Genomic DNA, 14932 nt, shown 5'->3' with positions numbered 1-14932 from the left:
TACTGCACTGAATATTTGATGGTTCTGTGGCCAAAAGTACCCCCACTGGTGGTTACATCATGAGTTTGGGAAACCATTTGCTCAGAGTGTGTGGTGACGGCTAGTTTAAAGGTGCCATGACATGCCACCAGGTGTGGTGTGATTAGCCATTGCAAGCTGTTTTGGAAATCTGCCCCTTATGACATCATAAGGGGCAGAAATTGGGCATGTCCACCTAGATGTGTGCTGGATAGATCAGTCTATCAGCCTACCCAGTGGACTGTAGCAAACGTTGCTCATCTATCCGTCACACATCTAGGTGGACACTCACACCTGTGATGTCTTAAAGGGCTGATTTCCAAAACGGCTTGTACCGGCTAATCACACCACACCGGTGCTGTGTTCCAATATCCATGCTATCCGCTCTCACTATACTTAGTTTGAGTATGTAGGGCGTTCCAATAGCAGGAAGTAGCGGAAGAGGCGGTGCCAGTTTGAGCCAACGTCTGCATATTTTTCACAAAGCCTGTGTAGCACCTATGTCACACAAATTTAACACTGAAGCTAATGTGTAACAATAAAATACAACAATAGGCTAGTGATCAGAAGACTAAGGTACGACCAAAGGAGGGAGCAGACAGAGACTGAGGTTGCTGGTTGAATGATACCATGTATTTTTATATAGCAAAAAGTGCAATGAAAAACCCACAACAATAAAGTGATATTATATACAGTGAACCGGCCGATCTGCTAAAGGCAGACAATTAAAGAATTACGGTAAGTTAACTTTTTTCAATCATTTGCATATATGCACATTCAGATATTCACGATTCAGATTCATCAACAGATAACAAAGTCAGAGTCAGAAATAAGCAAAAACCCATACGCTTGGTTCATTATGAACACCAAAAAGATGATCCCAGCTGCCCCCCCACAGTTTATGTAAACCCACGTCTGGGTTGGGGAATTGAGTCCAGGGGAAATGAGTGGGAAAGTGTGTAGGGGAAGGATGTGTGTGCGTGTGTTGGGCAGGGGCTGAGCGAGTGGGTGAGAGTCTTTTACTGGGCTACAAAGAGCCCCCTACCAGCCTGGCAGGAGGGATGCGACTCATTCGACAATCTGTCAGTCCGTGGCTCCTTTAGCTCGCCATCTATAAGATCCGGCCGTCCGCTGCGCACTACACATACGTTCGGCCGTCGCGGTCTCGGCACGGCAGTTGCGACACGGTAAGGGGCTCCTGTAGCTCGTCTCTCATGCAGCTTCCCCACTACTCCCTCTCTGAGACTGAACTGCAGCGGCTCAATACTAAACGTCGGTTGGTTGCGCCGACCCACGTGACCCCGTGACGTCACCGCCAGGTGACCCAGGTGACCATCCCGCGAGATTTGGACATAATACCGTGAGAGTTGAGAAACAGATACCCTGTGAGTGAGGGGTTTATCACCCCTGTTACACACTCCCCCTCTAAAACCATGCAACTCCGGTGCATGCTACACTACCTGGACCCGTGAACATGCAGGGGAATGGGACACAGGACTGGCAAACGATTCACCGTACGCATCAGCCAAACTATGAAAAAGTGTCTGCACAACAGAAATTAACGGATTACCCAACCCGGTGTACTGCAGACGCTTGGGCGGTTGCCGCTGCCTCGAAGAACGACGGATAGACTGACCCGGTTCGACAACATCTAAATCACCCCCACCTTCAGAGTCTAAACCAGCGATGGGTATTTCAGCGGCACGCTGTGATTGAACGACCGAATCAGGGGATGTCTCTACAGGGCCGTCGAGCTCCCCATCTTCCTCTGATGGCAGGGTGTCAAGAATGGAACTGACCTCTTCAGGCTCTGTTAAGTACTCTCCATCTTCCTCCTCAGACGCTCCAGAGACATCCTCTTCCACACTGAGCAAAGGTGGATCCACAGCACCAGTCACCAGAGAACCCTCCTCGACCTCCAGCAGGTTCCTTGCAGGTGAGTGCATTGGTTCAGCCAACGCTGAGTTGGTGGATGACAGCTGGGCAGGAAGAGTTCCATCTACACAGAACTGTACAGTTGCTGGGATTGAAACCTGGGCAATTCTCCCCTCCTCTTCCTCACTCAGGTACTCCTCTGGGTCTACAACCGGCTTCTTCAGACTGCGAGTTTGAAGTCTGTGTGCAGATGTAACAGGTTGCAGTTCTGGCTCTTTACTGTCAGGTAGGAAACCACACGGAAGCAGGAGGTCCCTGTGCAATGTTCGAGTTTTCCCAGATGAATCCGTCTCTGGTCGCACTGTGTAAACTGGAAGGTCGCCAGCACGGTTAACCACAACATAGATGTTTCTCTCCCACTTGTCCTCCAGCTTATGTTTTCCACGGAGTCTCACGTTCCGGACAAGCACTCGATCCCCTTCTTCCAGGGCGGAGGGTCTCACCCTCTGATCAAAACGAGTCTTGTTCCGTTCTGCTGACTTTGCTGCATTCTTGGAAGCGACTTGATAGCTTTCCTCCAGGCGAGAGCGAAGAATCTGCACATATTTCGAGTGTGATGGGATAGACTTGTCCCCCGCTGGCAAGCCAAAAGCGAGGTCCACAGGTAATCTCGGAGAGCGACCAAACATGAGCTCATAAGGAGTGTAGCCTGTGACCTCGTTTCTGGTGCAGTTGTAAGCATGGACCAGGGGTTTCACATACTCCTTCCATCTTTGCTTCTGTTCCGGTCCCAACGTACCCAACATACTCAGCAGCGTCCGATTAAACCTCTCTACTGGGTTGCCACGGGGATGATATGGCGTGGTACGGGTTTTCTGAATGCCGGCGATGTCACAGAGTTCTCGAATTAAATGGGACTCAAAGTCGCGGCCTTGATCTGTGTGCAGACGCTCCGGGATGCCATAATGCACGATAAAATTCTCCCACAGACATTTAGCAACCGTCTTCGCCTTTTGATTGGCAGTTGGAAAAGCCAGGGCGTATTTGGTGAAATGATCTGTGAGGACCAAGATGTCTTTGGTGTTACTCTTATCTGCCTCGAGCGTCAGGTAGTCCATGCACAACAGTTCGAGCGGCCGGCTGGTCCTGATGTTCACCAGCGGTGCAGCCCGCTCCGGCAGGGCTTTCCTTCGAACACAGCGATCACAAGTCTTGATTTTCTTTTCCACATCTACAGCCATACGTGGCCAGAAGAACCGAGATCTCACCAGGTCAAGGGTCCTCTCGACCCCCATATGCCCCATGTCGTCATGGAGGCTGGTGAGAACTCCTTGACGCAATTCCTCTGGCAATACGAGCTGAAACGACAGATGGTCTCCATCCTGCCTCCTCCTGTACAGAACATCGTCCTGGAGTTCAAGGCGATTCCTTTCTCTCAACAGCAGGCCCAGATCTGGAAGTTGTTGTCGTACGGTGGGCGGCACACTCTCACCAGTTTCGATGTGAGAGATTACTTCCTTGAGACTGGGGTCCGCTCTCTGCTTCTCCCGGAGGCCAGACGGGGACAGTGAAGGCACAACTGGCAGCCCTTGAGGAGACTCGCTGGCATAACAGTCAGGAATGACAGAGACTGACATGCTCAACGACTCCACCAAGGAAGCGCCGCTCTCAGGGGGACTTGAAACTCTCACCAGACAGCTGTGACAAATGGCGGCCACAACATCTGGATCAAGCTCAATCGCCGTCTCATCCACATGGTCACGGGTGAACTGCTGGACCATGTCCCATTCTTTTTGACAGCGGTCTTCATCCGGCAGGTCATGGGGCCTTCGAGAGAGGGCGTCAGCGTCTCCGTTCTGGCTGCCAGCCCGATACTGGAGTTTAAAATCAAAGGTGGACAATGCAGCAAGCCACCTATGACTGGCAGCATCAAGCTTGGCAGAAGACAAGATGTACGTCAGGGGATTGTTGTCTGTTACGACGACAAAACTTGTCCCATACAGATAGTCGTGGAATTTTTCTGTTACGCTCCACTTCAGGGCCAAAAATTCCAGCTTGTGTGCTGGATATCGAGACTCACTGGCAGACAATCCCCGACTGGCGTACGCTATGACACGTAATTGTCCCTCTTGTTCTTGATAGAGTGCTGCTCCCAGACCTGTGGTGCTGGCGTCGGTATGCAAGATGTAGGGCTGCTTTGGATTTGCGAAGCCAAGCACGGGAGATGTCGTCAGTCTGTTGATCAGCGTTTCGAACGCAAGCTGGCACTTTGGTGTCCATTTCTCATTAAAATGCTGGTTAGCATCGTGGTTCAGGGCGGTTGACCCCTTGCGACCCTTGGAACGGGTCGGAGTATACCCCCTCGTCAGGTCGTTCAACGGCTTTGCAATTTCGGCATATCCCTTGATGAATCTGCGGTAGTATCCTGCAAATCCTAAAAAGGATCTCAACTCCTTCAGCTTTTGGGGGACTGGCCAGGACTTCAGGGCACTGATTTTCTCCGGATCCGTCTCCACACCCTGCTCCGAGACGATATGTCCCAGGTAACGCACCGACGCTTGAAAGAACTTGCACTTTTCCGGGGACAATTTGAGGCCATAGTCTCCGAGCCGGTGAAGCACTCTCAACAATCGCCTCTCGTGTTCTTCAAGGGTGTCTGAAAAGATGATCAAATCATCCAGGAAGACCAAAACCTCCTTGAGGTGCAAGTCACCCATGCACCGCTCCATGAGCCGCTGGAATGTACTTGGCGCATTGGTTACGCCTTGCGGCATTCGATTGAACTCCCAAAAGCCCAGTGGAGTTACAAACGCAGTCTTGGGTTTGTCAGCTTCTGCCATTTCAATTTGGTAATACCCGGATCTGAGGTCAAGGACACTGAACCAACGTGAACCGGTCAGTGCCGCAAACGACTCCTCCAAATTCGGTAGTGCGTAGTTGTCTTTCACAGTCTGGAGGTTAAGCTTGCGGTAATCAATGCACAGCCTCACATCTCCATTCTTCTTACGTACGACCACGATGGGAGAAGAGAAGGGTGATTCAGATTCCCTTATCACTCCTGTCTTCAGCAGGTCCCGCAGATGGTCACGAACTGCCTCAATATCACAAGGATGAATGGGACGAGCTCGATGCTTGAATGAGGTCCCATCATGGAGGTGGATGTGATGCTTCACACGATCGGTACGCCCAAAGTCAAGATCATGGTGCGAGAAAACCCCTGGCATCTGCTTGAGCTTGGATACGACCCGCTCCCTCCAATCCGGGGGAATTGGAGAATCTCCAAAATCAAACTCCAAGTTGCTTTCTTCCGGGCTCTGCACTTGGGTAGTGGAGACACCTTGAGTCAAAATCCGAGGTGACCCGGAGAGTTCAGCAATGACGCCCAATGGCTGAAGTGTGATGTTCTGGTCGGATTCATTGGTGATCACAACAGGGATCCGGTGAGGTGCGTGGCTGGGCAGAGAAACAAGACAGTTCCTTACACACAACCCTCCAGGCAGTGGGGTGGACGGCTGTTCCACAAGGACACACCTGCCAGCTGATGATAAACTTGCACGGACGGAGCCCCTGATGACCATGGTGCAGCCTGCTGGGACCTCAAGTGGAGATGCACCCGCCAATCTCACTACGCCAGTGCTCTCCCCTTGGGCCTGTTGGTGTCTCAGCTGCAGCAATTGGAGGACAGCTCCGTAGCCATGCCGGGATGGTTTGTAGCTGGCACACTCACTTTCCAGACGCTGCTCATAAAGCAGATCCAATGTGTTCATTCCAATCAAGACTTGTGCATGAAATCCTGGCCTGACATCCGGGACCACCAGTGCCACGGTACACACATCCATATCAGCACCAATGAACTCCTTCGGGAAAGTAATGGTCACCTCGATGTAGCCCAGATAGGGTACTTCTTGCCCAGCAGCACCCTCCACTTGTAGCAAATCACACAATGGCCTGACAGGTTGATGTGAGAAGTGTTGATTGTAGGTCGAGATGGGTATTGTTGTCACTTGCGATCCGGTATCCAGTAAGCATGAAAACTCTTGGCCAGCTATGCTCACCTGGCCAGTGCATCTGGACCCGATCAACCCCCGTGGCAGGTGCATAACCTCGGGGGACGCAAACTGTGCTTGATCTCTGCACCTCACTGGTTTCTGCATGATGGGACGTTGTTGGTCCTCCCCAGTTCCTGTTTGCCCCTCAACAGGAACCTGATTTAGTTTAAAGACGAGGCACTGTGAGGACTTGATCGTGACCACCTCTTCTGCCTCTCAGCGAACTGTTTTTTCTTCATAGCCACAAGTGACGGGTTCGGATCATTATCACAATTGGGTCGTATGTGTCCATCTTCTCCACAATTGTAACAATAACCTGGCTTTGGCCCTGAGGGCGGGGTCTTGTAAGAGGGACGGGGTGGAGCCTTGGTGGTCCTCATACTCTCACTGAGCCGACTGACATGGGTGGAATTGGGTGAGGTAGGCTGCTTTCGGTTGGACTGAGCAGTAAGGGCCGCCAGCTGCTTTTGAATGTCGGCAAGCTGCTGGGTGAGCTGCTGGGTGATGGTAGTCAGCACTTCCACTTTATCCTCTTCTGGGGCTGCAGAGGCGTACTGGGCGTGCGCCCCGGCTCTGGCTTTTGAGCCGAGGTGCTGCTTCATACGCTGAACCTTTGCCGCCCCACGATCCTCTTCCGTCCTCAGCAGCAGCAGCAGCTCAGCAAACGATGGAGGACGAGACTTGCGCTGTTTGAGCTGGAGCTCCGATATGAGCGTGTTGTCCCAGCAGCCACGGCAAAATTGGTTCAACAGATGCCGATCCAGTTCGGTAGCTGGGACTCCTCCCCTTTTCACCGCCAAAGTTAGTGCAACCTGCAGCCTGTGCAAATATGCAGATGGATTTTCACCAGCGTCCTGAAACAGCTCCATAAATTTGGCGTACAGCTCGTCACCATCCTGGACTGTTCCATAGGCTGAATCGAGAATCTGGAGGTAAACCATGGGTGGTGTGTCCGGCGTGAGATGCCTTACCATATCCGCTGCTGGTGGCAGTAAGCTCTCAAGTATTCTCCTGGAGCGTTGCAGGTCGGAGACGGCAGGATCTTTCAACAGGAGGTCCACCCCAGATCGCCAGGCTTCGTAGTCTGATTCATTCTGTGGTCTTGGAGCACGACCCGAAAATGATCGGAATCTCTGGGCAGACAGGTGAGTTGCATGGTCATCACTTTTCACAATATGTTCGACTACATACCGCTGTATTCCCGGTGGATTTAGATCAGGGAGTGGCATTGTGGGGAATGAAGGTCCTGCAGCTCCCCGGGCACTCGAGGTGGCAGGAATGTGTGGCAACTCATCGCTGGAATTGTGTACCATAACCGTAGCACCTTGAGGCGGGTTGGGGCTGGCAGCGTTGGGCAACTGTGCAGCTGTACTGGGAACAGTTGGCATCACCTCCTTTCTGGAGTCTGGATGAGTGGGGCTTTGCTCGGTGATGGACTGGCCCAGTAGAGACATTAACCCCGTCAGAACCTCAGTGTAGTCCCGCCCTGTGAGTTTAGCCAACTGTTTTAATTCGCCCAGGTATTCCCTTGTTTTTAACTCCCCAAAAGAATCTGCGCAAATGGTGGCGAGTTCTAAAATATCATAAGTAACTTTTTCTTTTTCACAACTGTACGTGTACGGCAAAATTTTCCGCAGTTCACACAAAGCATTTCCCGACTCAAATTCGACAATGATCATGTTCTGGAAAACGCCAGGCTCAGTTATAGCCACGATATTAGAGGGGTTGCCGTACCGACTTACGAATGCAACAACCTCATCGTCTGTGCGGTCACCGGTTACATGTTTAATTAAAACAGCATTCGGAATTTTTATGCCCTTTGTTTCCAAAATGTCCATATTTGCAATTAATGTCAACTTTACTATTGTTATTTGCTCAGCTCTGTACTCCCTCCTGGCTAGCTCGCCACAAATTATGTAGCACCTATGTCACACAAATTTAACACTGAAGCTAATGTGTAACAATAAAATACAACAATAGGCTAGTGATCAGAAGACTAAGGTACGACCAAAGGAGGGAGCAGACAGAGACTGAGGTTGCTGGTTGAATGATACCATGTATTTTTATATAGCAAAAAGTGCAATGAAAAACCCACAACAATAAAGTGATATTATATACAGTGAACCGGCCGATCTGCTAAAGGCAGACAATTAAAGAATTACGGTAAGTTAACTTTTTTCAATCATTTGCATATATGCACATTCAGATATTCACGATTCAGATTCATCAACAGATAACAAAGTCAGAGTCAGAAATAAGCAAAAACCCATACGCTTGGTTCATTATGAACACCAAAAAGATGATCCCAGCTGCCCCCCCACAGTTTATGTAAACCCACGTCTGGGTTGGGGAATTGAGTCCAGGGGAAATGAGTGGGAAAGTGTGTAGGGGAAGGATGTGTGTGCGTGTGTTGGGCAGGGGCTGAGCGAGTGGGTGAGAGTCTTTTACTGGGCTACAAAGAGCCCCCTACCAGCCTGGCAGGAGGGATGCGACTCATTCGACAATCTGTCAGTCCGTGGCTCCTTTAGCTCGCCATCTATAAGATCCGGCCGTCCGCTGCGCACTACACATACGTTCGGCCGTCGCGGTCTCGGCACGGCAGTTGCGACACGGTAAGGGGCTCCTGTAGCTCGTCTCTCATGCAGCTTCCCCACTACTCCCTCTCTGAGACTGAACTGCAGCGGCTCAATACTAAACGTCGGTTGGTTGCGCCGACCCACGTGACCCCGTGACGTCACCGCCAGGTGACCCAGGTGACCATCCCGCGAGATTTGGACATAATACCGTGAGAGTTGAGAAACAGATACCCTGTGAGTGAGGGGTTTATCACCCCTGTTACACCTGCATTAATGGAGTTATTTTGTAGCTTTTATAGCTTTTTATAGCTACTATGCGTAAAGAGGTCACCGTTCAAAGTGGGATGTTTATTGCGGGGGAGGAGCCACGGTGGCAGTCGCGATCATAATTTCCGGTTAGTGCACCACGTAGTATTCGATTTGGAATGATACTGACATTTGAAAATCAGTGCACTTAGTCAGTGCGGATAGTGTACTACGTTTAAGTGTACTCATGGAAGTATGGATATTGGAACACAGCACTGGTGGCATGTCATGGCACCTTTAACCGGTGCTCATCGATTGCTCAATGCATAACATGTGTGCAGCCTCACCCAGCCCCCGAGTCCAATCAGTCTGACTCGGGCCAAGTGAGGCTGCTTAAACCAGCCGTCAACCACACACACTCCACAACCCATGTTTGGATTTGAATGATTTGGATTCAAAATAAATGTTTGGTATACCTTGAGCCATCGTAGGTTAAGCAGGGTTGAAGCACTGACTGCATACCGGCAGGAATGCTGGTAGCATTCTAAGTGTATGTCATTAGCACTTCCACATACGCTGTATGTAGGAGGTAGGTAGGGATGCCAAAGGGAATCGCCATGCCACGCCACACACGCACACAACCACACACTCACACTCACACACACTTTGGCGGCTCTATGCCGTTGGTTTCTTTATCCTCCGAGGATCAAGCACAACAGCAGAGAATGAAAGGACGTGGGCTCAATGTACTTACAGTGCAAACGAATGCTGGAGACCAGTATTCAGCTCAATAGCGTGTCATTTGGATGTACATGTTTATTGCTCCACTCCCCCGACAGTAACGTCTCAGAACAAAGATTACAACATTGACTATAGCATTGCCCTCGTGTTGACTCAAACTCTCAAACACTATAATAAAACATTATGTAATGTATGCTTATGTATCTAAGGTATTCATGTGTGTGTGCGTGTGTGTGCTTGTGCTTGTGTCTGTGTATGTTTGTCTATTTGTTTGTGTTTGTCTATACGTGGGTATGTGTTTGTGCTTATGTGTGTGTGGGTGTGTGTTTGTCAATGTGTTGATGTTTGTCTATACATGCGTGTGTGTGTGTGTGTGTGTGTGTGCGTCGGTGTGTGTGTTTTGCTATGTGTGTATGTTTGCCTATTTGTTTGTCTATGTGTGATTTTGTTTGTCCATACGTGTATGTGTGTGTGTGTATGTGTTTGTCTATACGTGTGTGTGTGTGTGTGTGTGTGTGTGTGTGTGTCTGTATGGTCGTGTGCGTGCGCGGGCCCCACCCCAGGAACGTGGACACCCTGATCGTGGACGTGTTCCCGGTGCTGGACACCCCGGCCAAGCAGCTCATCTGGCAGTTCATCTACCAGCTGCTGACCTACGAGGAGCAGGAGCGCTGCCAGAGTAAGATCTCCCGCTTCCTGGGCTTCAAGAGTGCAGGTGAGCCCACCTGTAAGGGCCGTCCGCGGGGGAAGCAGTCTTCTTGGTTGGTTCTAGTGGAACAGTGTTCAATGCAGCGGCTGGAGGCTACCAACCGCACACTCGTCTTTTTATTCGTTTACCTGGAAGGTGGACAGTGGAAGGACATCGGAGGTGAAGTCTAGACTGCATTAGTGTGGAGAAGAGGAGCATGAAAGGGACGAGAGGGAGGAGAGGGTCGGTGAGTGGGAGGAGACAAGGGGATGGGAGACAACAAGTGGAGAAAACACAGGGAGGGGAGGTGAGGATATGAGATGAGTGCAGAGGAGAGGAGCAAGGGAGGAGGTGGTAGGAGAGTAAAGTGGAGGAGAGCTGAAAAGAGGAGCGCAGAGGAGGGGACTGAGGGAGGAGAGGAGAGCAGGAGAGGGAGGAGAGGACTGAGTGAGGAGAGGACTGAGTGAGGAGAAGAGAGGAGTGAGGAAAGGAGGGGAGAGGAGTGAGCGAGGAGAGGAGAGGAGTGAGGAAAGGAGGGGAGAGGAGTGAGTGAGAAAAGGAGGAGTGAGTGAGGAGAGGAGAGACGTAAGGAGAGGAGAGGAGTGAGGGAAGGAGGGGAGAGGGGAGTAGTATAGGGATGAGAGCCTAGAGCGAGACCATTTGCTCTCTAAACTGGCGTGCTTGATCACACATTGCATTAGGGAGATCCTGGGAAATGTTAATGACCGTTTGGACGACATTGGACGAAATGTACATCTGTATTCCCAATGATGCCTGGAGGCAACTGCATATATATTTAGCATAAAAAAGAAAAGTGAAATTATCCTTTATGTGTGTTTGTGTGTGTCTGGATGGGTGCATGACCATTTGTGCATACATGCATACATGCATTGGGCTTGTGCATGTGTATATACATGTGTTTTACATCCTCTCATGTCTGAATGTGTGTGTGTGTGTGTGTGTGTGTGTGTGTGTGTGTGCTTGCATGCATGCTTTTATGCTTGTGTACATGTGGGTGTATGTACGTGTACATGTGTTTGTGCGGGTGTCTGCCTGCACTTGTGTGTGTGTGTGTGTGTGTGTGTCTGTGTGTGTGTGTGGTGTGTGTGTGTGTGTGTGTGTCTGCATGCGTGTGTGTATGTGTGTGTGTGTGTGTGTATGTCTGTATATGTGTGTGTGTGTGTGTGTGTGTGTGGTGTGTGTGTGTCTGCATGCGTGTGTGTGTGTCCGTATATGTGTGTGTGTGCGTGCGTTTCTGCGTGTGTGTGTGCAGCGGCGGTGGAGCCTGAGCCTGTGGTGACGGAGCACCACCGCAGGAGCAGCTCGGTGCGTGTGCGCAGCACGTCATACCGCAGCAGCATGCAGGAGAGGAGCTCCGACGACTGCATCATCGGGACCCACCTGGGGATGGGTACGCCCTGCCGGCCACGGGACACACCGGCCCCCTGCCCCTCAGTCACACACCGGCCCCCTGCCCCTCTGTCACACACCGGCCCCCTGCCCCTCTGTCACACACCGGCCCCCTGCCCCTCTGTCACACACCGGCCCCCTGCCCCTCTGTCACACACCGGCCACCTGCCCCGCTGTCACACACTGGCCCCCTGCCCCTCTGTCACCCACCGGCCCCCTGCCCCTCTGTCACCCGGGGGATGTCACGGCATTGGCCGCAAACAGGGGGCAGTACGGGGGGTGCAATGTGTACCAAGTGTGTGTATTTTTAATATCCCATGGGGCTCACAAACCAATCGGTTTATTTTAGAGCGCAATGGGATTTTAATAATATTGCCAAAATGGTTTAACAGTTTTTTTTTTTAATTCCATTTTGTTGGTAATTAGTTAAGCAAATACTTAAGATACAGCAGGTAAGGGGTTAAGGCGTCTCGAACACAGACCCTGTGAGCCTGTGAGTCCCTGACCCGGGCCCTATCCTGAATAAGTAGGATCTCTCTTTGGCCTTCAGACGCTAGCGACCGCAGCGTCCACAACAGCACAGCAGGGAAGCGACACAGCGTGAGCAGTTGACGCGATGCACGGAGATGAATTGCATTCAACGGTGATACAGGGATATGATGATCACACGAGCCTGAGAGGTCAGGGGTCGTTCCGTCCGTGGATGGGATTATTCGATTGCTCTTCCCGCGTGCCTACGGGATCCTCGTGGGCTCGGGCGAGGGTTAGGATCGACTGTAGAGGCGTGGGCGAGCGCGTCGTGCTCATGGCAGTGTGTTTCGTAAGAGTGCGGAAACAGGCAGACTAGCACCCATGTCCACGCACGACTGCTGTCTGCGTTTTAGAGGCAACAGCGACGGTCGGCTCAGCAGTCTCTTGAATCTAGCCCAACACTCTGGCTTTCATTAGCCAATGGAGGACAACGACGTCACAGTGTGATGCGGATGTTGACCCCATTGCATCACGCATACACCTTACAATGCTTATGTGTCCCCCAATGCATTCTCACGCTGTTAGTTGTAGCTATAGAGCCTCATTGAAGCGACCCACCATCACCCTTCCCCCCCCCCCCACCGTGTGTTTAGGAGCGCTGATCCATGCTGCGCACCTCCTGTTCCGTTCGGTCCCTCCTCCTCCTCCTCCTCCTCTCCTCCTCGGCCTCCCTCCCATTGGAGGCCCGGGTGGAGGAGGGCGGAGCGGAACATGGGCGGTGCCGACATGCTCCTGTCCGCCGCTGACGCCCTCTTGTGCTTTAGGGATTCATGTCGAAGTGCCCGACAGCCCCGAGGAGAGAGAGTGCGGCGACGGCACCTCGTTCCCAGAGTCCCCCGACATGAAGAACGTGGGTATTTGTCCATTCCGCTCCCCCTCCGCCCCGTCCCGTGAAACCCGACGGTCGACCGGCCATTGTTGTTGATGACGTCGTCATCAGAAACAATGCGGGTCGTGTTGCTTTGTTGTGTCCTTTTCTGGAGTCTGTGTGTCCTTTTGTTGTTTTGTACTTTCAAGGTCTGTTGATCTACGTTCATGTTTTACCGCAATTCAACATCTCCCGGCTGCCTGCCTGTTCTGGATATAACGCATTTGTTTTATATAATCCGATAAAAACAACTTCAGTGAAAACCACTTTAAGCCCCACTTTGAGGACCACATACAGGGCTATACTTAAAAAGCTAAACCCAAAACCAACAGGAGCAGCGTTGTCCGTTCTCCCCTCCGCCGTTAGCAAACGTCTGTGGTTTTGCTCGCGGTGTGACGGTCCACACCGGGCAGCCGGGGGGGGGGGGGGGGGCCACGTTGTGCACGTCGAGCTTCCGGCCGCCGCCGCGCGCCGCCCATGCTAACCCTGCTGGTCACGCCTCCACCCGTAGATGTCAGGCCTGTACACGGAGCTGGGCAACGTGTACGCCACCAAGAGCGCCTCGCCCCCGCACGCCACCGCCGCCGCCCCCCCCTCGCCAGGCCCTGAGGGGCGGGGCCAGGCCGAGCCCTACCGAGGCCGCTCGCTCTCCCCCCTCACCCTCCCCCCGCTGACAGGTACCACCGAAGCCGCTGCCATGCACACACACACACACGCGCGCACGCGCACACGCACATGTATACATACACAGACACACAGACACACACACACATGCGCGCGCACACACACACACACACACACACACATACACACACACCGTACGTATGTACACATGCATGCATTAAGACACACATAAAAAAGACAAAAAATGCATACATTTACAAAGTTACACAATACCATCTGCACACAAACACATTTGCAGGCACACACACACACACACACACACACACACACACAAAACCTTGAATCTAAGAGTCGTCAAAAGATGTAGACATGGGTACATTTACGATATGGCTTGTGGCTTGTAGCCGTGGCAACGCCTCAGAGAGAAAAACCCGCGCAGGGGGCATAATAGGGAACACGGTGTTTGTGTATCACCATGACGACCACGTCTCTGTCCAAGGTCAAAGGTAACCCCCCCCCCCCCCCCCCCAGCATGCAACGGTGAGGCTGTGGCGTCCCTGTTGGAGACGCGGGGGAGCCATTGTTAACAGGACTCCAGCCTCACACCCCGACTGTCCCCTCCCCCTGCTCTCCCCCATCTCCCCCCCCCCCCCCCCCCCCCCCCGCCCTTCCCCCTATAGGCAGCCACACCAAGTCGGGCCTGACCCTGTCCTGGAAGGAGCCCCTGCCCACACCCGTGTACGAGCTGTACCACCAGGGCAGCCAGGACTCCAACCCGTACGTCAGCCTGGAGAGCCCGCCAGCCTCCCCCCACCCCTCCAACGGCAGCAGCGGCGGCCTCAGCCCCCTGGGCCGCCGCAAGAAGCTGTTCACCTTCTCCCGGCCGCCGCGCAGCCGCGACACCGACAAGTTCCTGGACGCGCTGAGCGAGCAGCTGGGCCACCGCGTCACCCTGGTGGACGAGTGCCAGCCCCCCGTTGCCGCCGACAACGACTACGAGGAGGTGAGGAGGGGGTCGGGAGGGGGGCCTGTGCACGACCGGTTGCCCGGGAGTCGTTTCGTCGCGCCACGATACGTGTCGTTTAGGACGGTGTAGGGCTTGTACATCAGAGTGCATCATGGGATGTTTTTGTTGGTCGATGCTTAATTCGGCCCAGTTTGAGAGCACTCGAGAGGTGTCGTACTAATAATTGTAAACCGACGTAAATATACCGTAACCTAGGCTAATGAACACTTTGTTTTGGACACGTCTCAAATGAGTCTCAAACACAACAATGCCTCCCCATAAATGTATTAATTTGACGGT

The 14932-nt window shown here is 52.4% G+C and overlaps 1 protein-coding gene across 1 annotated transcript in view; it reads left to right on the top strand.

Moving 5' to 3' along the window:
• grid2ipb (glutamate receptor, ionotropic, delta 2 (Grid2) interacting protein, b) overlaps positions 1-14932 on the top strand; it is a gene marked incomplete at its 5' end in the record, with an annotated part of 47252 nt that overhangs the window by 23326 nt on the left and 8994 nt on the right. Inside the window, 5 exon segments of the mRNA XM_084485876.1 lie at positions 10069-10220; positions 11467-11604; positions 12899-12984; positions 13514-13679; positions 14307-14629. Of these exon segments, the coding sequence (XP_084342002.1) occupies positions 10069-10220; positions 11467-11604; positions 12899-12984; positions 13514-13679; positions 14307-14629 (865 nt within the window).

This window comes from Micromesistius poutassou (genome assembly GCF_964030765.1).
Source record: "Micromesistius poutassou genome assembly, chromosome: 21".
NCBI classification, from domain to species: Eukaryota; Metazoa; Chordata; class Actinopteri; order Gadiformes; family Gadidae; genus Micromesistius; species Micromesistius poutassou.
This window is presented reverse-complemented; position numbering and strand designations above follow the sequence as displayed.